The sequence below is a fragment of the Poecile atricapillus genome, chromosome 1, assembly GCF_030490865.1.
Source record: "Poecile atricapillus isolate bPoeAtr1 chromosome 1, bPoeAtr1.hap1, whole genome shotgun sequence".
In the NCBI taxonomy this organism is placed as follows: Eukaryota; Metazoa; Chordata; class Aves; order Passeriformes; family Paridae; genus Poecile; species Poecile atricapillus.
The window spans coordinates 78,905,578-78,927,318 of record NC_081249.1 but is presented as its reverse complement, the minus strand read 5'-3'; the positions used below and the strand labels follow the sequence as shown (position 1 = coordinate 78,927,318).

The 21,741-nt window shown below is 41.6% G+C and overlaps 1 protein-coding gene across 1 annotated transcript; it reads right to left on the bottom strand.

The window, feature by feature from the left end:
* Positions 1-2,923: 2,923 nt before the first annotated feature.
* LOC131574783 (transmembrane 4 L6 family member 1-like) lies at positions 2,924-20,239 on the bottom strand. Its single transcript, XM_058829525.1, has 6 exons — positions 20,117-20,239; positions 15,223-15,402; positions 11,375-11,440; positions 6,386-6,531; positions 5,434-5,620; positions 2,924-4,930 (listed from the first exon to the last, which is right to left on the bottom strand). The coding sequence occupies exons 2-6, from the start codon at positions 15,391-15,393 to the stop codon at positions 4,910-4,912; spliced, it is 591 nt and encodes a 196-aa protein (XP_058685508.1). The 5' UTR covers positions 15,394-15,402; positions 20,117-20,239; the 3' UTR covers positions 2,924-4,909.
* Positions 20,240-21,741: the final 1,502 nt, after the last annotated feature.

Here is a 21,741-nt window from a genome sequence, read left to right as displayed (position 1 = left end):
TACAAGCTTATGCCAAGACCAGTTCCTCACTGAATCTGTTATTGTTCTCTTTTGACATTAAATGACTCTCACCTAATGCATCTATTTTAAGGGGAAAAAAAAGAAATCTCACAAATTAAGAAATTTTTGAGGTGGGCTTCACTCCCTGCTCATGATGGGGGGCTTTGGGTGCCAGATGCCATGCTTCATGCACTTCAAGCTCCCAGAGTAACCCGTGGGGAGAAATACATAATCTTAGGGGGTGATTGACTGACCTGTTTCCAGTCTTGTGAGGCAGGACAGAGTGAGGACAGGTCTCAGACTGATGAACTCAGGGCTGCTTCTAAGAGCAGTGTCACTGTACCCAGTAGATGTTTCAGAGCTTGATTTGAATGCTCACATAGAGATGGCTGCCGTCACCTGAGATGCTATAAAACCTCTGAGATGTCCACTTGGCCAAGTAGAGGTTACAGTCCCTGTTGGAGACACCTTGCCCTCCTGGAATAGCAGCCAAGATATTCTGGTGTATCTCCAATGGTTCTGAGCTTAGGGGATACAAGTTCTTTCCAGCAGCTGAAGAGAATATGAGAAAGCTGAGGAGTGACTTTTTCCAGGGGCATGTAGTGACAGGACAAGGAGCAATGACTTTAAACTGAAAGAGGGTAGGTTTAGATTAGATATCACAAAGAAATTCTTTACTGTGAGGGTGGTGAGGCACTGGCACAGGCTGTCCAGAGGAGCTGTGGATGCCCCATCCCTGGAAGTGCTTAAGGCTGTGTTGGATGGGGCTCTGAGCAACCCAGTCTAGTGGAAGGTGTCCCTGCCTGTGAAAGAGGGTTGGAAACTAGATGATTATAAGGTCCCTTCTAACTCAAACCATTCTGTGACTCTACGATACTCAGTTTAACTCTTAACTCTTACACCTTATTAGTTGACCTTGATGGAACAGACTCTGACATAGGTTGTTGAAAAGAAGAGAGGGATACCTGAAAGAAAGTGAGGAGTGCTGTGTACCAGTGAAGTTTTCTATGTATTGTATAAATTATCTGCACTGTAGTGAGCAGCTTTTTAAGTGTAAGCACTGTAGTGAGCTACTCAGCTTTGAAGCTGACTGACAGGAAGAAATAAAGATGGACAAAGCAGTGGCCTCTGTGCCTAAGATCATGCCTTTCCTCTGCCTTTCTGGGTTAAATAACACTATTGCTGATAGGCTTTAGATGGCTCTCTGTGGCCCATGAGCACTTCCAGGTGAGAGAGGTCCTACAGGGAAGGGCATTTCTGAAGGTTGCCTGTCACTCCTCTGGAAAGGGACAAGCCCAAAGAGCTGGTGCTTTGTAGGAGATGAAATAAAGCACTCTGAGAGTCTGAAAAGGTTTTTCATTCCCTTTGGGATTTTTTTGAGTTTGTTTGCACCTAAGAGTTCACCTGAGAGCAGAGGCACAGGGCTGGGACTGGGACAGTAGAGCAGAGGCCAAAGCACTCTGAGGTCTGCAAGAATCAACCTCTCACTGGTTTACTTTGCTCTGCAGGCTAAAAGAATTGAGAACATTGAGTCCTGGGGCGTGAGGCATCTAAAACATTTGCATCAAAATGAACCAACAGGTCCTCTTGAAATGAGAGGATATGAACTAGTCTGTGGTCTCCAGCCGAGGTATTTGGATTGTGTCCTTGATCCTGACAGCTGAAATACGGGGCTGTTGGTTGCCAAACATTTACATTTTTCAGATGATGTCCCTGGTCTAAATTTTATTCCTATCTAATTGCAAGTGGCTGATCTCCTGCATGAGTTTCAAATGCAGGATAAAGAGGAATAATTTGATGCAAGCCCAACATATTTAAGTCCTTCAGAGCCTGTGTAGAGTGTGATTGCACAGTCAATTCATATCAAAATTACACAAATATATTTGTCTTTATGTCTGGGTAGTTTTTGACTGTTAATTATTTAAAGTTGATAGATACAGAAAAGATAGATAGATAGATAGATAGATAGATAGATAGATAGATAGATAGATAGATAGATAGATAGACAGATGGATGACTATAGAGAAAAGTTAGATATAGAAGAATGAGTCCCTTAGTCTTTCTAAGTTCTTCATGTATACCATACAAAAAAACATTTCAAGGACAAAATTGCTCTTTCCCTTTGCTAGGAGATTTCCCTGAAATAATTCTTTCCATTTTGCAAAAAATTGCACTCAACAACTTAAAATCTCTTGTAATCCTAATTCTGAAACACGCTATCTTCAGTCAAGCCAATTCTCTGTTCAAATCAAAGTTTTTATTGCATTTAGTACTATGTAGACATTTTCTTTTGAAGCCTTGCCCACCGGAAGAGCTTGGGTTCACAGGTCTTCCTGCAGTGCTCGGCATGAGGAGCTGCCCCTGTTGCAATGTGCTGGCCGGTTCCTGGAGAAGGCTCTGGTGACACTTCTGAGAGGACAGGCTTTGACTCATGTAAAAGGCAATTTGAGGGATCCAAAAAAGCATGAGATGAAATAATTTAATCTAATTTTAGTCACCTTTATGTATTTTTAGTAAATGAATTTTTAGCACCCTTGTGTTTGCAAGATACAACTGTTTGCTTTGGTCATCCACACCTTCATGTTGTTAGCTCCAGATGAGATTCTTGGATCTCTGGGCGTCTGTGAGAGGACATTTTGGCTGCACTTCAAATGGCATCAGATGTTCCTGTCCATGGTGGACGACTGAACCTTGCTCAGAAAGGCAATGTCTCCCACTTGCCTTAGGCATCTCTTTCAGTGTGGGCTGCGGGAAGGTTGCCTCTTCCCATGGCTTACATATCTTGATGCCTACCCTGGGAGAGACTTCATGGTGATTCAAGTTAGATGATTTAACTCTGCTTTCTCTATTATTCCATTTATCTTCCTATTGGCGGTAGTTTGAACTCAAAAGTCCTTCAGACCACACAAATGAAGCCAGAAAATAAGTTCAGAATAGCAATATTTAATATTTACATATATCAGTGAGGCCAGTGGTCACACAGTTGGCAGGACAGAGGGTGTTCCCCAGAGCACACAGACATCCCCAGAGCAGGACAGCCTGGAACAAGCAGATGGCAGCAGCACAGTGCATGTATTTTTCTGTGGTGGAGGTGTGCCAGTGGGTATCTCTTCCCCTGCTGGTGCTAGCACAGCCAAAGTAGGCTTTACCCCAGAGGTGAAAATCAGGGGGTCAAAACTAAGAGATGAGGAAGGGCAGGTATTTAGGGACTGTGAAGAGATCATAGAGCCCCTGTGCTGATGGAGGAGTCTCTCACCACCTGACTACATGTGACTATCCTTATTTCCTGTTGCCTCTTTAATTCTTTTCCTGGTTTGCTGTCTGCTGTATGTGGTAGCACTGTCCATGCTTCCCTGCCGGCAATGAACATGAGCTTTTTAAGCCACCTGGCACGTTTGGATGCACCTAGTGATGGATTTGCAATCTTCAACAAGTCTTATGCTTTCTTCTTTACCGAAGTTGCATTTAAGTTTTACAGGTTAAATTTCCTGCTTCTAGGGGTGAAACTATGCTCCAAGGTGCATATGCTTCTCATCTAGGCAACTGACATTTTCTTCTCCATTTTATATAAAGGAGAATATGAAGCATTTTGCATGCTGCATTAGAGGACAGCGCAAGCATCCATGTATGTCTGCAGTAAGTGTGTTTAAAGAGCTTGCTCCCAAGCTACAGTGCAGAAAGATGAAAAACTTGGAGCCTATTTTTATTGATTTATGTTTTCTCAAAGTGCATTAAATATATTCAGGTTTTCATAGCTACCTATATGCATTCAGGATGGGTAAAGATTATTTCACAGTTTAGCTGACAGAGGAAAGACAGTTCATGACCAAGAATTAACCTTTGAGGAAGTCACTGAAGTTGTGAGTTTTCTGAAATTTCCCAGTCATGGACATTAGCTCAAGATCAAGAGCTTGCTCTTGAGTGATGATGGTGAATAATGCAGTTCTTGGTTGGTATTGCTGTTGCTAAAAAACTAAAGCTGATGCAATTTGCTGCCTTCAGATTGTATCTTCCATTTATTACTAAGCTGCACATAATTACTACATATATCTTTGTTTATCTTTGGTGAGATAATTCCTTGATCCATGTACACTATTCTAGAACAGCCCTACAGACCTGTGTGGAAGTTAGTGAAATTTTGAGGCAGTTTTATGAAGGCAAAATTGGTGGCGAGGTTCTTCACCCTTTTGTTAAAGAAGACATTTCTGAACTCTTGCTGCAAAACCTACTGTCTATGTTGACCCAAATGTTCCTCTTAGGCTGCCAGAACACTCAGATGCTCCTGAAGAACCAATTTAGAAGTGCACTGGGCTTTGGCAAGGGGATCTGGCTCCAGGGTGGCAGAAAGAGGCTGAAAATGGTGTTCTTCAGTTGCCTCTGCGGTGTCTCAAACACTGCTCGATATATACTCCACTCATCCTCATTCAAATCTGTGAGTGCCCCATTCACAAATTAATAGGAACAGACAGGTGAGCTCACGGTGGGATCTGGGGAGGACGGGATGTTATTTACATCAGCCAGAGAGCACCTGCTTCATGCAGCTGACAAATGTATACATTAACAACAGTTCCATTTCCCACACACATGAGAGGGCGAGTGGTGATCGTTTATCTGAGGACTGTTGTGCTTTATAGACAAGCACAGCAGTAAGGGCCAGATAGATTAATGTTTTTGCCAGTACCTAAAATTTAGTGGGTATGTTTGGAGAGATGAAAATGTGGAGTCTCAGACTGACATAATCTAGCCCTTTTCCACCCTGACTTCTTTATAAAAATATAATTTTGCCCTGTGAAACACCTGGACATTTTTGTTGTTGTTGTCGTCCCATAAATAAAACAGTACAGAGCACTATCCGTATTGTATGTGAATCAGCAGTTCAGGGCTTGTCTTGGCATTTCTTGTAGGTCATTCACATTCCAGAAATATTTGTCTGAAAGGCAATGAATGAAAGGTGATTAAGTAATATTCCAGGGGATATCTGACTTACTGCAAATATCTTGTACAATGAAAATAAACAATGAAAAGGAAGCAATAGTAATAAATGGAATTTGAAAGATATTTTCTTCCATTCTGTAAAATAACAATATCACTACATTTGTCCAATTTAAAACATCTCTACTTTTTGTCTCTCACTTACATATGCTAGGGAGGGTCATTATACTTTGTCAAAAAGGCTTTTTAAATAGGAACAGAACCATCCAATGTGTATGTCAATATGTCAGTATGTCATATTGTCTGCTGTTTAGAAAAATCTGAGGACCAGGTTTTCCCTGACTATAATGTGACAGACAGAAAGAGAGTGTGCAAATGCACCTGTACTGCCCAGAGGAGCTTGTCCAGGGACTGTACAGATCTCTCAGCTCATGTACCATTACCAGAGCCTGAAAAATAAAACTGGATATAATGTAAAGCACACTTTTACTGCATACCAACCTTTCTTCTCCTCATACATGTGCCACATATGAAGCCAGTGAGTCCATTAATGACTTGAATGAAACAAAGAATAGCTTCAATCACACCAATGATCAGAAGAATGGAGAAAAGAACGATATTCCAAAGGATGATGTTTTCAGGTTGTTTGCAAATATTCCATGTTGTCTGGTTAAACAAATAATTGTCTCTGTGATAGAGGAAAATAATTGGCAAGGTATTAGAAAGTAAAAAACTTGAGAATGATTTCTGTGTTTTCTGGCATTTTATTTTCTGAACTTGATTGCACAAAGTGAGTCTCAGATGGTACTATAATTGGTCAAAGCTGTTTATTCTCCCCAGAATTCCCTTTGCAGAGATGAAATTGATAATTAGGGAAGAGAGCCACATTTGTACTTTGTTGCATGAACAAGAATCTCCTCTTTGTTGTATGGCAAAATTATGTTAATAACTAAAGAGAAAGGGCCATAATGGCTTTCTAAATGTGTCTCCACATTCCTGCTGTGGTATCTCAGCCTAGTCCATTCATTATCTCTAGCTCTGGCTTGAAGAGCATGGTTGTCAAGGCTTACTTTAAAGATTCAGAGAAGATTTTTGCTTTGCTTTTCAGAAGTGGGTAGAGCAGGCTGAATTTTTGATAATTTAATAGATTAATGTGTCCCAGCAAGCAAACATTTCCTTTTGGCTCCAGTGGGAGTCACAGCTCACGGTTGTTTTGAAAACATGGTGCAAATTGCACAAGGCAAGCACAGCAGATGAAACTCAGGCAATTTGCTCAAGGATTATTCCTTGGTCAAAGAGATGAACAGCTGAAACATGTTACTCAGAGAAAAGTGGGTTTAGGTGTACACAGGGTGAACTGTCAGTTCATTTTGGAAAAATCCAAGTTCACTGTAAAAAGATAGGGGAGGGATCAGGGAAAGCAAAATTGGAGGAGCCTGTAGGCCATACTCACTCCAGAGTGTCATTCCTGAAAGGGTAGAGGTATTCTCCATCACCTGTGTCACACAGAGGACCCCAAATCAACCCCAGCAAAGAGATGACCACACAATATGCTCCTCCTGCGAATCCCAGCACAGACAGGATCACTGACAGCAGCATCTGAAAGGGAAAAGATCTTCAACATTGTGTGCACAGAAGTTTGAGTAGCAAGAAGAGCTCACAATGAATGAGAAAGAATTCTCTTTGTCTCTTACTTTATGCTGAAATTACTAGTGTTACTAAATTTGTGGGAACAAAAAATAGTTGACTTCTTCTGACTGTTGTAGTTGTTCTAGATGTTAAAGAACTTATTCAGAGTTTTATGCTTAAGCTATCAATTATGAGAAATCTGGTGTGTTTTCTTTCAAAAGCCAGTATGAGGCCAGTCCTGGATTGATCTGTTCTGTATAATGTGCCTTGGCATTTCCAGCTCTTCACCTCTCTTGGCCCTTGCACCAACAGAAAAAAGCCAGAAAGTACTGAACTAGGTATGAAAGCAAGAGAAGATACAGTAATTGTTTTTGCTAATTGATGGAATGCAAAAAAGCCTTTCTTATTGCTGCTTTCCTTCATTTTGTAACACGATTACACATGATTACCACTTTTTATGTTGAGAAATCTAATTGTGCTGCATGTGGCAACAAACCAGCAGTAACATCAAATTGTATGTAATGCACTCATGTTTTACATCAGCCTCTCTCACAGAAATGTTACCTTTACTCCAATCTGGGGTAGTTTTCTAGTAATGAATGGGATGTATCCAGTTGCTGTTTGTCCATAGAAACAAAAATCCCAGGAGGGTGCTACTGATGGTGCATCTGGGACAGGCTTCCCAATAGTCTTGTTAAGAATCAATGTTTGTGGTTGTTCACAACTCTGCCAAGTGAGGGGAGAAACTGGAGCAGACTGATAGAGCCAGGGGAAGACCTGGAGCAGGGAGAAGGCAGCAGGCCTGCCTTAAAGCCAGGCAGTGGCATGACCAAGGAAGCATGTAGAAAATACTGTCACTCATGACTCATGTTTGAAGCCAAATATCTCAAGTCTCAATTTCCTGTTGCCAGCAAATACCAGGTGAAATCCACCAGCCCACAAGGCAGGTAGAAACCTTCTCCTCATCCCACTTGTTCCACAGACCACTGCACTACAGAGCCAAATGGAAATATCCACCATCCATGTTGGAGTTTTTTGACAAAGCCTTGAAAATATTATTCGCTGTCTGAACATGTTCAAGCTGGTGAATGCAGTTCCAGCTTGTGAGCCAACTGCTTTCTGTAGAGCCTTGCACGATGCTGATGTGTGAATTGGCTAATTTTGTGTGTTGTTTTGCTTATAAAGCAATCCTTGAGTTAAAAGTTGCTGGGATTTCTCATGGGATTTATATAATCATAACCGATTAACAGCTCAGTCTTTTCTTGCAAAGCTGGATACACTTTCTTTAGCCTTTATCTGCGTGTTGGCTGAATTGCCTCTTAGCAGAGCTCCATTGTCAGCAAAATGTAGGTAATTTAGTCTATTGTCCTAGACAAAAACAGTGTCTAGGTTGTAGCTGATGCACTGTCTCTCACAATAAGATTACCAACCATGCCTTGTGGTGAAGGTGACTGATACTCTCTTTGAAACTCCTACCTATTCTGAATCACTTTTCCCCTCTCATTTTCTCATTTACTTCAACTGTTAATTCTTCTTCTTGGTTGAAGAATCTTAATTATGTTAACAATTTATTTTAGTACAGTATAGCAGAAGAGGGCATCCCAAAGATAATTATGAAGAAAAAGTCAAATGATCTTTTAGTATTACTATGCTTTATGATAGCAGTTCTAGTAGTACTTGTCAGTGTTATCTGTGATGACTATGCTCTGTCACATGATTGTCTCATTTGGAATCTGTTGACTGTATGAATAGCCTCATCCCAACTATTTCTCTTACTGTGTACAAGATCATCTAGACAGAGATTTTATTTGTCACCGAAAGAGGAGCCTGAAGTTGCTGCAGCTGTTAGATTGGCTCTCCTCAGCATTTTCTAGACATGCAGGGGCATTTCCCCATTTTATCTACTATCTGGAGACTTTTCTGGAGGCTTGCCTCATAATCTGTGAAAATACAAGAATTTTATTAACCATTTCATCATCTCAAATTTTCAGCATTTTCCCTAGTTGTACTTCTCATTGAAATATTTCATTTCCTCAGTTGCAACAGGGGGCCTAGGCTGGGATGCTTGAGTGTGTTGAAATTTGTTTCCCATGATGTTGACTTGTTCTGTACTACTGAAAAGGTCTTGCTGATAATTTTTGCTGATTTTCCCTGCTTTATCCTTCACACAATTGAATTGTCCTTGGTGAGCTGATGAAGACTCTTAGAATTCATTCTTTGAATGTCTGCATCAACTGCTTTGGTGAAGTTACCAAGTTCCTCTTGTCCCAGCTTGTGCTGCTCTTTATTAGCCTGATTCTTGTTCCATACACATTTCTTTCTTCTCTGTTTCTTTGCCTGGAAGTGGTTTTTTTTGTTGTTGTTGTTTTTTTTTGTTTTGGTTTTTTTTTAATGGAATTGTTATTCTGTCTGGTTATCTGGATATCTTTTCTTAGGTTTGTTTGTTGGGAAAGCTGCTATGGCTATTCTTGTTCTACTAGTAACTCTTAAGGAAGATTTAGAAATACTGGAGTATATGTTTGCTGAATGCAATGAGAGAAGCTGTATTTTGGGTGGCCTTTTTCCTCATCGTGTCAGTGCAGAGGATGATTTCAGATGTGTATGTGTTAAACTGCAAGACACTGAACCTTTCTAAATCTATTACTTTCCAAATTCATTATTCCATACTGCAAGGACAAAAAGCCGTTGATGTATGTAAGTAGTAATTTAAAGTTGATTAATGAAAAATCTTAATGTAGCATGTAATCACCATGAACTGGAAAACTCACTGATGTGAATAAAAAGTATGAGAAACATAATAATTTTTATTACTGTTGAAGATACTTTGGCAGTGTGTAAAGGCTTTGATGAAGTCTGAAGCTATTAAACCAGGAACTGTGCAAAATAAAATAGAACAGAGTCCCTGCCCTGAGGAAAATACTACATTTTGATTGAACAATAATTCTGATCAGTAATAATGCTTTAGGTTGTTTTTGGGTTTGTTTTTGTTTTTTTACTATGACAAGCAATTCTGCAATTCTGAGTATTGAGTGTAAGTTACATTTTATACCTAAGGTCTCCAAAGAAAGGTGCCCAAACTAGCCTTTGGATTACAGAGGCTCCTGAGTAGTTCCATGAGGGCTATTTCTCTGCCAGTAGGTAGTAGGTGGAAGTAGTTGGGGACCCCTTATCAGGTCCATCCTACTTCCCAAGGAGCTCTGGCAGTCTGGGAGGTTGCTGGTATTGTGAATGTTTGAACCAATCCCAGGAGCCCTCTGCTCTCCAGGGCCTCACCCCATACCCTGCTTTGCATATGCAGTCCTTATAGTCAGGACATCTGAGCACCTCTGCTGTGGATGTCTGTGCATTTTCTTCCACTCTTCACAAAGCAAATTTTGCCTGAGGTTTCTTCCCTTGAAGAAGCAGACCATCAGCCTTCATATCTCCCTGCTACACTCACCTCTTTTTGAATTTCTGGAAATCACTCTTCCCCAAGAGATGTTCAGGGTAAACTTATTTTCAGTGTTGTTCACAGCTGGGGAGTGAACCCAGCCAGCCTGAGGGAATTTGACTCTTGGCTCTGTAATATTTAGGGCTGGGATAAAGGATGGATATGAGACACCTGAGATGTTGTGTGAATTCAGCCCAGTTCAGCTGGATTTTCCCTCATGACTTACCAGATTCAATGAGTATAGGAATCACTACAGTGGCTGTTTTTCATCATTGCTTTCTACATCACTCAAAATCAAGCAAAGCAGACTGTTTCCAGGGTGTCTAGCATCTCACCCCAGCTCTGCAACTGGCCTGCTTGGCCATTGTTGGCATCCTGTCTGTGTGTGTGACATCTGGTAAAATCAATGTAATGGCATGTCCCTTGGGATGTGCTTGCTGACATCCTAATAAAGAATGCTATTTTGGTATAATGAATAATGAATTAATTTAAGTAAAATGTTTTAAAAAGGCAAAGGTTTTCTCATGGGTCAGACTAAATATTAATTGTAGAGTACAGAAGAGACATGCTTTATTGCATGGAATCTCTCATTCCAGGCTGCTTCTGGGAAGGATGAAGACTCAAAAAAATTTCTAAGTGAGTTTATTCTTGCCAATAAAGATAGCCACACAGAAGTCTGTGCCCAGGGCTTGGGGATGAATGGGGATGCCTTTATAACATGTTGCTTTATAATATTCTTAATTATCAAGGAAAAAAAATATCTCTGGCCTTTCTTTAGATGTCAGAGAGCCTAAACTGATTTTTCACATTTCACACACATAACATTTGGGCACATGTGAGCTACTGGTCAGAACTGCAGGAAGCAGCGCTGGCTCCTCAGTGCCAGATGCAGCAGCTCAAGCTTTTGGCGTGGATCTGCAAATAGGAGACTTGTGTATGCCTACAGAGAAAAGCAGGGATGAACCTGTGGAAAAGCAGATTGCCATGGAAGGGTATGGAGGAAACAGGACTCTGGAAGCAGGAGGACCAGGCAGCTGTCTCAGTCTTTAGGATTGCCTTGAGCAGGAGGGAAGCTGGAGCCATGTTTTACTTTATGTGATGTAGTCCCCTTTGCCCTCAGCATTGTGCCTAAGGGCTCCAGCACTGGCCCTGATTTTCCTCCTATCAGCAGCTGCAACACCACAATGTTCTTGTTGGCTAACTGTGCTCTCAGCCCCAGCCCAGGGACGCTGAAGATCAAGCTCCTCTTCTACATTTCCCTGACATGGCTGCTGACAGTGGTATGATGGTTTGTCGCTGCACATTTCCACCTGCTGAGCACCCATTTCAAGAGCTATTGCACAAACTCTGTAGTGCCGTTTCAACACATGAATATCCACTTACCCCACATCTGTTAGCGCAACATCCTGCTCCACCTGCTCCCAGCATCATGAATGCCGGCAAAATCACCTGCAAGAAAAGCACAGCCTGAATTGGTGTGCAGCACGTCTGCTGGGGTGTTTTTTAAATTCTAAGAGCTTGGGCATCATGTTCCTCAAATGTAAGTCACCTTCTGACTCTTCTCTGGGAGTTACACCTGCTTGGATGTTGGTGCTGCTGAAGAGTGACTCAGAAATAAGTGTGGGATTACAGCTAGAATTGACTGGCAAATTACTGGTACATTAATTCTGACTGCTGAAGCTATACTGCTTTTTTCAGGGTATAAAAAGGTTCAGCACAGTATTGTTGGGGTTTTTCATTTGGAAAAAAATGTATCAGTTTTGAGAAAAGCTAATTTCTGCCCAGAAAAGATACATAGCTGGCCTAAGAATTATGTCAGTTTAAACCTCCTGAGCATTCTGCTCTGGATTACAATTAGGAAATCAGTCTTGAGCTTCCTGAAACAGATCTGACTTTAATTTGTTCTTTTGGTTGGTTTGGGTTTTTTGTTTTGGTTTTTGGTTTTGGTCAGTTTTTTTGTTTGTTGGTTTGGTTTTTTTGTGTTTTTTGTGTTTTTTGTTTTTGTGGGTTGTTTTTTTTTGTTTGGTTTTTTTTGGGTTTTTTTTGTGCTAAACTGGAAAACCTACAAGATGGGCTTCAGTCAGTAAGAAACTTCCAGTTCACATCAGCTTTTTCCATGGTAATTATCAGGTGGAACTGGACCAGTACATTGCAGTCAGTAACCATCTATGACTCGGGATATAATGCTGCCTACAGACACTCTGGAGCTAGGGAAAGTTGCCTTTAGTTTGGTAGCCAGAGGGCAAGAAAGTTTTCGTGGGTCTGGCTGTGCAGCCAGCACACTCCCACTGCCTTGTCTCTACACACCAGTGCTGGTTAAAGCATCTCAAAGAGCAGCACAAGTAAAGGAACATTTAAGAAAGTAGGAAATGGTTACCATAAAGTTAATGAAAGGAGAACCCAAATCAATCAGTCAATCAGTCAATCAATCAATCAATCAATCAAACAAACATAAAAGGTGAAAACTGTAAAAATGGCCAGACTAGATGCTGGAAAGATTTTTGTCTCACATAGGGCAGGAAGAGCAGAATGTCCATGATGAACAAAGCCCATGGAATTTATGTGTGTGTGCATCTCTGTTGCACATTGTGTGACAGTGTTATGAAACTTGCTTAGATTTGTAGGCTCCTAAATAATTTTCAAAGGATTTATTCTCTGTTGCCTTTTATGTGGACCCCAGAGGCACCCTACAGCACCTACAGTGGTGGCTGGACCACATCTGGAAGCCTGCAGAAGTAGAGCATTGAGGTTAAAAAGGTGCTCCTCTTCCTGATAAGAAGTCTGCTCTTAAACAATCACACATGGTCCCCAAGGCAGCCTCAGCCCCAGTATTCTACTGTCTGGCACTCAGAAGAAGAGTTAGTATCTTTACCCATCAAACCAACACTCCTTTTCCTCCAGGGTTGTCCTTTTTCTTTCGAGGTTTCCCATCTAATCGGCAAATACTATTGTGTCATCTATTAGCCTGGCTCAGGATGAAGGGTTTGCTTGGCAGCTTTCTTTTTATGCATTGCCTGATTATAAATACCTGCCTTTTGACATGGGAATGAGAATTTTCTGGGTTTGGCTGTAAAACAAAAGCTGTGTGTGAGCCATGGCTTAGTCAGGCATTTCCTTGTGTTGCACACAGGCTTTCCATGAGGAAAGAAGTTACTATGACACATAGAGCCAGTCTTACTCTCTTTACATCCTAAATATTTGAAATAAGGAATTTGAGAGGTATATAATATATGATATATGATATATGATATATGATATATGATATATGATATATGATGTATGATATATGATATATGATATATGATATATAATATATAATATATAATATATAATATATAATATATAATATATAATATATAATATATAATATATAATATATAATATATAATATATAATATATATTAAGAAATTGAGAGATGTGTGTGTATATATATATAATTTCCATTAGAGATTCAGCAGAGGAGGAGGAAAGGGTGGAGCTGGAGCTGGCTACTCGCCAAAGACTGCGCTGCTGATCTATGTATCAGTCTACAGATGAAATTCCCAGGTGGAGGGAGGTTTACTGGTTCACAGAGCTAAGTCAGACTGTTCTGAAGTTCCCCCCACAGTCTTGACTCTGGAGTCCTAGTTATGGGGAGATTCTCCAAGATCGGGCAACCTGTTGTCATGACTTGCCTCAGTTTCCTTTGGGAAGAAGCCAGGTGCATGGGGGAACGTATTGCAGCTTCATCTTTCCTCACTGTAGTGTCAGGATATGGACCAGACTCCAGTCGTGGGACATCCTGTCCCCTGTTTTAACTTAGGACACTGAAAAGTCAATCTTCATTGTCCCGTGCTTCCAGCATCTGGAAGATGGAGCTGACAATAATGCTTTCTTTCCCCTTACCTATGGGCATTTCTCATGCTGTTTTCTGGAAAACGTGTACACTCAACAGCATTATTTGTGGATCAATAATTACTCCTAATGCCGTGTTTTGAAGGTCAATGCAAATTTTTCCTCTCCTCTGACTAGCTGTTCTCATTTTTGATGTATGTGGTGCTGACCACAGGCAAGTCTGTGTGTAAGCCTTAAAAGAAGGTACGTTTTCAATGAGCTGATGACGCTCTCACGTCTAACATCTGCCTTTCCTTTCATTGAACGCCAATGACTCCTGGGCTTGCAGTGATACGAATTTTCCACAAGGTCTCTCATGTACTTCCACGTCTTCCTTCTACAAACTCCTGCTTCAAGCTCAGCATGAGTAATAGGCCCAAGTGGTAGCCACAAGAAGAAGCAGACAAGCTGCTGGTGGAGAACAGTTTATTGAATGATCTTATACCATCTTTCTGCTTTGGGAAATAAGAGTATGAACCAGATCCACTGCAGGCTTTCCATAGACTTAAGCGGCAGCTGCATCATAGTCTGACTGTGAATGAGATTTACTTTTTTCTAAGGTAATTATTATTAAACATTCTTTTGTTTTTTGGCCAGCTCTGTACCACTTTGCCATCTTTCCAGTACTGGTCACACGCATGTTACTTGCTCAGCTTTTTAACTACACTTGGGTAGATAATTGAAAGAGCACAAGGGGAGCAGGCTTTCTGATGAACTGGAAAGATAAGTATTCCCCAACATGTTCCCTTCTAGCCATGGGTATTCACATAAAAGTGATCTTTCCTGAGACCTGGAATGGAGAACTAGTTATAGAAGAGTACATTCAAACCAGATCCAACCCAAAAGAAGGTGGGTGGGAGTGTGGGAACAGGAGGCATTCAGCTTATTAAGGCATTTGCAACTCCACATTTGTAAAGTGTTAGCTGAGTCTCGTACTAACACCTGCTGAAACATGTTCCAGTTTTTCCCTTAATGTTTTTATGAATTGTGTGTACATAAAGTCAGTTGGAGGAGTAATGTGGGATTCACAAAAAGTCACCACCTCCAGCTTAGGACCTCGGCTTTGCTTTCACTCTTGGAGGATGAACACTCATGTAACTCTTCTCCACAGTGACCTAGTGCCTTTTCCTAACCTGGAATTCTGATATTTATTTCAGGATTGTTTTGTAGTTCTTTGACTAGGCACTTTTTTTGCCTTAAATGCATTCTCTCAGTTACATACCCAACTTCTCATTTAAGCTGTTCACATGTTTATGCAAAACACATTTTTATGACCTTTTTTTTAACACAGGTTTTCTTGTATTTTCAAATTTAAAACAAAACAGATCAAAACTCACAAGAAACATTAATCTCTTACCAGTATCCCAGCTCCCAGAATGCCGTGGAAAAACCAGACCAAATCAGTTATCTCGCTGAGCTGAAGTACTTGTCCATTTGGGAAGTACAGGAGAATGTTGGAGACTATGGCACATACTGCCAGTGGGAAGAGGGTGATACCAATGCACTTTGAACACTTCCCTGTGCACATGGCAGCTCTCTGCTCAGGAAAAAGACAGGGAGGTTTGGGTTACAGCAATGTATGGAGCACCAGATTTCAGCAGCTTTATTCTTTAATGAAAGAAGAATCAATTTTGTAGTAAGAAATGTTCCAGGTAAGACTTACTCAGACTTATCTGTTCTACAGATCCTGTTCCCTTCAGAGAATTTATTTAAAATTGAATTATTCAAAGCTGGGATGTTTAATTGAATTTATTTAAAATTGTAGGACTAAACCTGTGTTGGTAGGAAATTACCAGAAAGTTTCATTTTAGTTAATGGACAAGTGTCTGACCATTATCAATATCAGTAACAAAACCATGATGCCACAAACAAATACCCTGGCTGGCAGTCAGGGCTAAGGCCTTGAGTGGAAAGGGAGGTGGATGCCCTGGATTTTCTGGGACCACTGTCTTGGGAAGATGATTTGAATTCTTTTGCACTGAAGGTCTCAAAGAACAGAAAATGGCTACTGTTGTGGTTTAATGGAGTCTTGTTTTCAGTTGGGGAATGGTTCCCTGTGGGTACCTGGTGGAGACAATCAGCTGGCTAGTTTTGAAGGTTGATACTCCGTTAAACCACTTAAAAGAGTTGAACATGCCTCTGTGGAAAAACACATTTTAAAACGAACAAAGCCCAGGAAAGTCTCTCTTAGCTTCCGGCTTTTAAACAAGTGATTTGCTGGGCTGGCCCCATGTAGTTGGTTGCGATTTCTGCCCCTGAGAGGTGGTGATCAGGCTGCCGAGTCCCTCACTAGGGAGCCTGCTGGGCCCTGTCCTGGTGGAGCTCACCAGTCCTTTTTCCAGTGGTGCCACTGGGCCATGCCAGCCAGTGGCTATATCAGCACCAGGGGCAACCATGTGGCGGGAACCAGTGGCAGAAGTGGCCCTGCCATCAGCACTGGGGGCAGCACCAAGGCCAGGAGCAGCCAGGAGCGGCCGCGTGGCCGGCCGCCACCATCCCGGACTGGGTGCAGCCACATGGTTGGGACTGTGTGGCCAAAATCAGTGTGACCAGGACAATGGCACATGGCTGTGGCTGCCTCAGCATGGCTCACTATGAACTTTGTTTAGCCACTTTTAGCCAGCCCTGCTGTGGAGAGAAGGACAAAACAGCAGCAGCAGCAGCAGCTTTTCTTGTTCCCAGTGCTCTGCATGGGGAAAAGCTCTGAGTGGAGCTGGCGGCCGGCGCAGCTCGCACGGTGTCGGCAGAGACCCCGTGAGCAGCAGCAAGAGGCACAGGGAGCGATCTCCCCAGTGCACAGATCAGCCTTTCAGTGCTGCAAAACTCTATAAAAACTGTTTCAATTGATAAAGCTTGAGAACAAATGAACCTACAAACACCAATTCTCTCCCAGGTCAGGAAAAGGAAAGGATGAAGACACATAGAGAAAGCAACATGGGACACCAAGGTCAGTAAAGAAGGAGTCAAATTCTAGATGGGAAGATTCTTCTAATTCTTCAGATTGAGAAAATGCCTTAGTTTTGGGCTGAAAATATTTTGTAAGGCTATGGTGAAGATATAATTGATATATCAGACTTAGTTTTTTTCCCTGAAACTCATGAAATGCACTGGGGGGATATAGAGTTCTAACTACAACCATGAGCAGAAGCACCAGTGTTGAAATAAGCAGATGTTGTAGTAGCTGTGATCCAATGAGAAACTTGAACAGAGAAAATGACAGAGATGAGAAACCTTGCCCCAGGAAGAGAAGAAAACCTCTGTTCCCAGAGATGGATGAAGAGAACTTTTGTTTTTATGTTAGAACAGCTCATCCTTAAAATAGTACCCCATAAGTTGACATGGCCCATGAAAGCAGCTTTGGGAAAGCTGCAAGGCATGAGAGGGACTTTCACACTGCGAACAGATTTTCCTTTCCCGGGGTGGAGAAGTCTCCATGGCATGGCAAGAGAGACTCCTCTCCCTATAAGAACTGAAGAAAGACTATTTTAGGGGTGGTAAACTGACTGACAGTCACAGGTTTCATCTCTTCACATTGTCAGTGGGAAAGAAAAGAGGGTGTGGGGGGAGGAGAAGTGTTCTGAAGGTTTATTCTGATTTTCTTATTATTTTTTCTTTTAATTCTGTTAATAAAATTTTCTTTATATCCTTCAAAGTTTTGAGCCTGCTTTGCTCTCTCCTTAATCCTTATATTGCAGCAGAAAATAAGTAAATAATTCGAGTGGGTGCACTGGCATTTGGCCAGCATTAGACCCACTACAGCTACCAAGGATACCATGTGAATATTCAACCCTGCCTTGGCACTGGGACAAGCAGGGAAGCCTCCCCAGGGTGCCTACCAGCTACATTTCCTCTATTTCAGTCAAAAATACTCAGCAAGAATTGGGAAATATTTATTACTGTTTACTGTGACATGCTTATTCTGCATATAAAGGTGGATAAGACTGGATTACAGGCCTATTTGGCACCCACCCTAAAACATCTCAAAAGCTGAAATCTTGTCTAATACTGTGTCTATTTGCTAAGGGCAGGCCAAAATGCCATCCCATCTAATTTTCAGAGACCTGTCATAGCATGCAGTAGCTTAGTAGTTCATAGCATTCAGGTTCTTTTTTTAAAATCAAAGAATCAACATAAATGAAGTACTGGTTGAGAGAGATCTCTGCAGGTGTCCAATCCAACCTCCTGCTGAAAGCAGGACTCCCACCAACACTAGGTCACTGTGTCAGCCACAGCTTTGGGTAGCTGAGCTTTAAAAATCCCCAAGGATGGAGCCACCACTGCCTCTCTGGGTGACCTGTTGCAGGATTTACCCAATCTCTTGGTAAAAAAGTCTTTTCTCATGCCCAGTCTGAATCTCCAAAGCTATAAACAGGGCTCTTGCTCATTATATCATCTCACACCACTCCATCACCCCTGTCACACCTCAGTTTTTTGTAGGCTGTTATTAGACCCCTCTTCACTAAAGTCTACAACTTCAGCTCACACTGCACCCATGTTGTGATCTACAGCCAGAGAGAAAATCCTGGTCAGTACAAAAGTGGATGCACAGTTATATCTCCATGTCAGTGTGGGAATTTCAGACTACTGGGTCAGAGGTTATTGAACTTGTGTACTACCTTCAGCTTTATGGCACAAACTGATCAAAACTTCTTCATAATGTTTTATCATAGCTTCATTCCAGTTCAAGACTTTCAAGACTTTTTCATGTGCATGAAAACACAAAATATCAAGCTGTGGATTTCTGTCCTCAGAGAGAACTGTCAGTTTATGACAAAGAAGACTGCTGTTCTGTGACTAAGTTACAAAGTGCAAGAGAAGGAAAAGGACGAGGACACACACCATTTCATGCACATGCAGATGCCTTTGCTTGTTATGTGCAAATAGGTTTTGTAATAACTGAGGCAGACATGTGAAATGTCCCTCAATTTACCCATGTGCATTGGCTAATCCAGAAAGTTTTATGACAAAGATTGATGTGGAGAAGGTATTAAGCAGTCTAGGAGCACAGAAATCAGTCAAGGCTGGGTTCCCAAGCAAGGAAAAGGCCCTGGTGGAAGGTAGCTTGAAGCCATTTGAGAAAGCCAGAGACAGGCTAAAACAGACTTTGGTGACAGAATGAAGACAGTGAAGACATAAGGTAAGATATCAGGTGAGATGTCCTCAGACCTCTTCAACTGTGAGGGAAAACAGAAAGACTTTATGAGGTGCCATATATTGCTGTGAAGCAGCTGTGGCTGCCAGAGACTTCTTCTGAATTTGCATTTCTATAGCAAAAAACTTGCATCATTCTCTGCTGCTAAGAGTTCAACAAGAGCATTGTGCTTATATGCCTTTTCTTCTAAGCACTTTGCAGTTATGTTGAGCTTTATAATCCATCTTTAAAATAAGCTAACTGGCATTAAACTGCTCCAGATGGGATCATTTTTAACAGAAATACTTCTGTGTTTATGGTCATTACCTATTGTTTACACAGTGCTCAAAATTTGGCAAAGCATTTTGCAAGCCTCTGTAAAAAGCCCTAGCTCAAAGAGATAAAAATCTAAACAGACCAACAATGGGCAAGTGAAAGATGAAGTGGGGAATGGGAATGGAGGAAAATGGAAAGAATACTGGATATCTCACCTGTCTTTCAAATAACCAATGTCTAGGTTGTATTTTTACACTGACTCTTGCCTGCCTGCTTTCCCATCTCATTCTAGCTTTAGTTTTTACATTTTTTTTCCCAACCTCGCCTACTTCCCCTCCCCAGAGAGCAGCAAACAAGCACAGGCACAGCCTAGCCTCCTTCTACAAAAGCTAAGCCTTGTAGTTGAGTTATAAATTCTCTTCTGCATCTTTCGTACATCGCTGGAGGGCCCAGTTCTTGTAGGGCACAGAGCAACGTGACGCTGCTTCGGCTGGAAGAACTGGGGGTTCCTGCCCATTCTCCCTGACCTATCTCAATACCACTTCAAACTGCAGGGAGCACGTACCTAAACAACAATCACCAGACCTAGTGAGAGCCTCTACCACCAAAATCAATGCTGCTTGGCCACCTGTGCACATCAGAGGATCTGCATGTGTTATTACAGCTTAGGAAAACACTCTGGTTTGCCAGAAGCACTTAAAACACTTTATTAATTCACCAAACAAAAGCACATTCTACAGCTTCGTTAAGCAAGGTTGCTAGAGCAAGCTTCTAATTTTTAGTGAGGTTTTTAAAAAGTTTTGCTTTTTAATGCTACAGTAAGCATGTAAATACTTTTGCTTACCTCCTAAACAGGGATAAGATGGCCTCCAGAGCTCCCCACAGCCGGCTTCAGGCTTTCCAGCTACTCTCTCCTGGAGCGTGGCCGTCTGAGCGAGGCACAGCGATGTTTTTGGGTGACGGCCTCTATTAAACAAATATCTCCTCTCTGAGAATGAGGAAATACCCCAAGTTATCCCTGGTTGGCCAGCATGAGGCTGGCGTGTCACCCGCGGTTATTGATTATTTTAAGGCAGTGTTCCAATGGTCAATGCCTCAGCCCCCGGGACATGTGAATCGGAGCAGCGGAGACCTTTTTACAGCTATAACCATTTCAACTGTGTGGAGTTTGGCAGAAGAGGAAAGGCAGGAGATGGCAGAGAAAAAATGAGTACCTGGCAGAAAATGTGTTTGGAGCACAAGGTGGTGGCACAGCGAAGTCTGGCCATTGGTGTGGTGTCATCTTCTGCACACCAGGCTGTGGCTGTTAAAATCCAGTATTGGCTGTGCTCCAAAGCATGCTCTTGGGAGAGTTAGGTGAGGAGGGTGGAGATGGGAAGGGAAGAAGGCTCACAGTAAGACAGGAGAAAAAGGAGAAAGAAGGACAGACAGGTTGGGGAGAAAAGAGAGATGTGATCAGGGAAAGGAACAAGGAAACATAAAACCACACTATGCCAAGGAGGAGAGAGTGGGAACATGGAAGGGAAACTGAAAAATTACTTTGGCAGTGGAGAAAACAAAGGTAGAACAGACACTAGGGATGGGCCAAGAAATGTAAAATACAATGAAGATTATTAAGAAATTCAAATTGAACTGGAAGAAGACTCATACTGAGGAGAAAGGGAGTTTATTTTGTAGGAAAAAAAGTCATGATAAAATATGTTAAAATATGTCCAAACTTAATAACATAAATATATATATATTACTTGGTATGTCAGATTTGGCCCCAGTTGTGCTGGGAACATACCCAGATCCCTTCTTTCAGCTGAAAACATCAGCTCTCTGCAGCTGAAAACATCATCATGCATCTGCATCCTGACCTTTCACCTTCATCCTCTGAACTCACTAGGAAAGATTGGTTGTGAAGGGTGGAATTCATCCCCTGTGACTTTGGGTGTAGATGTCAACCTAGGCTGTGCTTATTTCTCATGAGAGAAACAGACTCTTCTAAGGAAAAAAGTCACAAGATCTACTTTAGGAATTACTGTAGGGTTACAGTAAATAATTAATGGTAAAAGAATCTCACCATTTGTTCAGATCTTGATGTCAGAATCAGTTGTCTGATGAATCACATCCATGAGGAATACCAGCATGGCAGAATGACTGCAAAAGCACCTGGAATTCTCTCCCTGGTTGCATATTTAATATAAATAATAATATCAAATAATCACTGACTCATTGCCAGTGAAAATCTTTAGTGATTTCAGAGGGATCTCAGGCAAAGAACCTTCATTAAAATGGTAACAATGGTAACAATGGTAACAAGGAGGAGAACTGAATTAAGTCACTGAATCCAGTGCTCCAAACTTCAACTGACATCAGCAGCAACAGCCTTTAACCATGCCTTTTGTGGAGTGCTTCAACCCCAAGGGAAAGGAACAAAGTGTCATACAATCTTCAGACAGGACAAAGGCACCACGTCTAGTGACA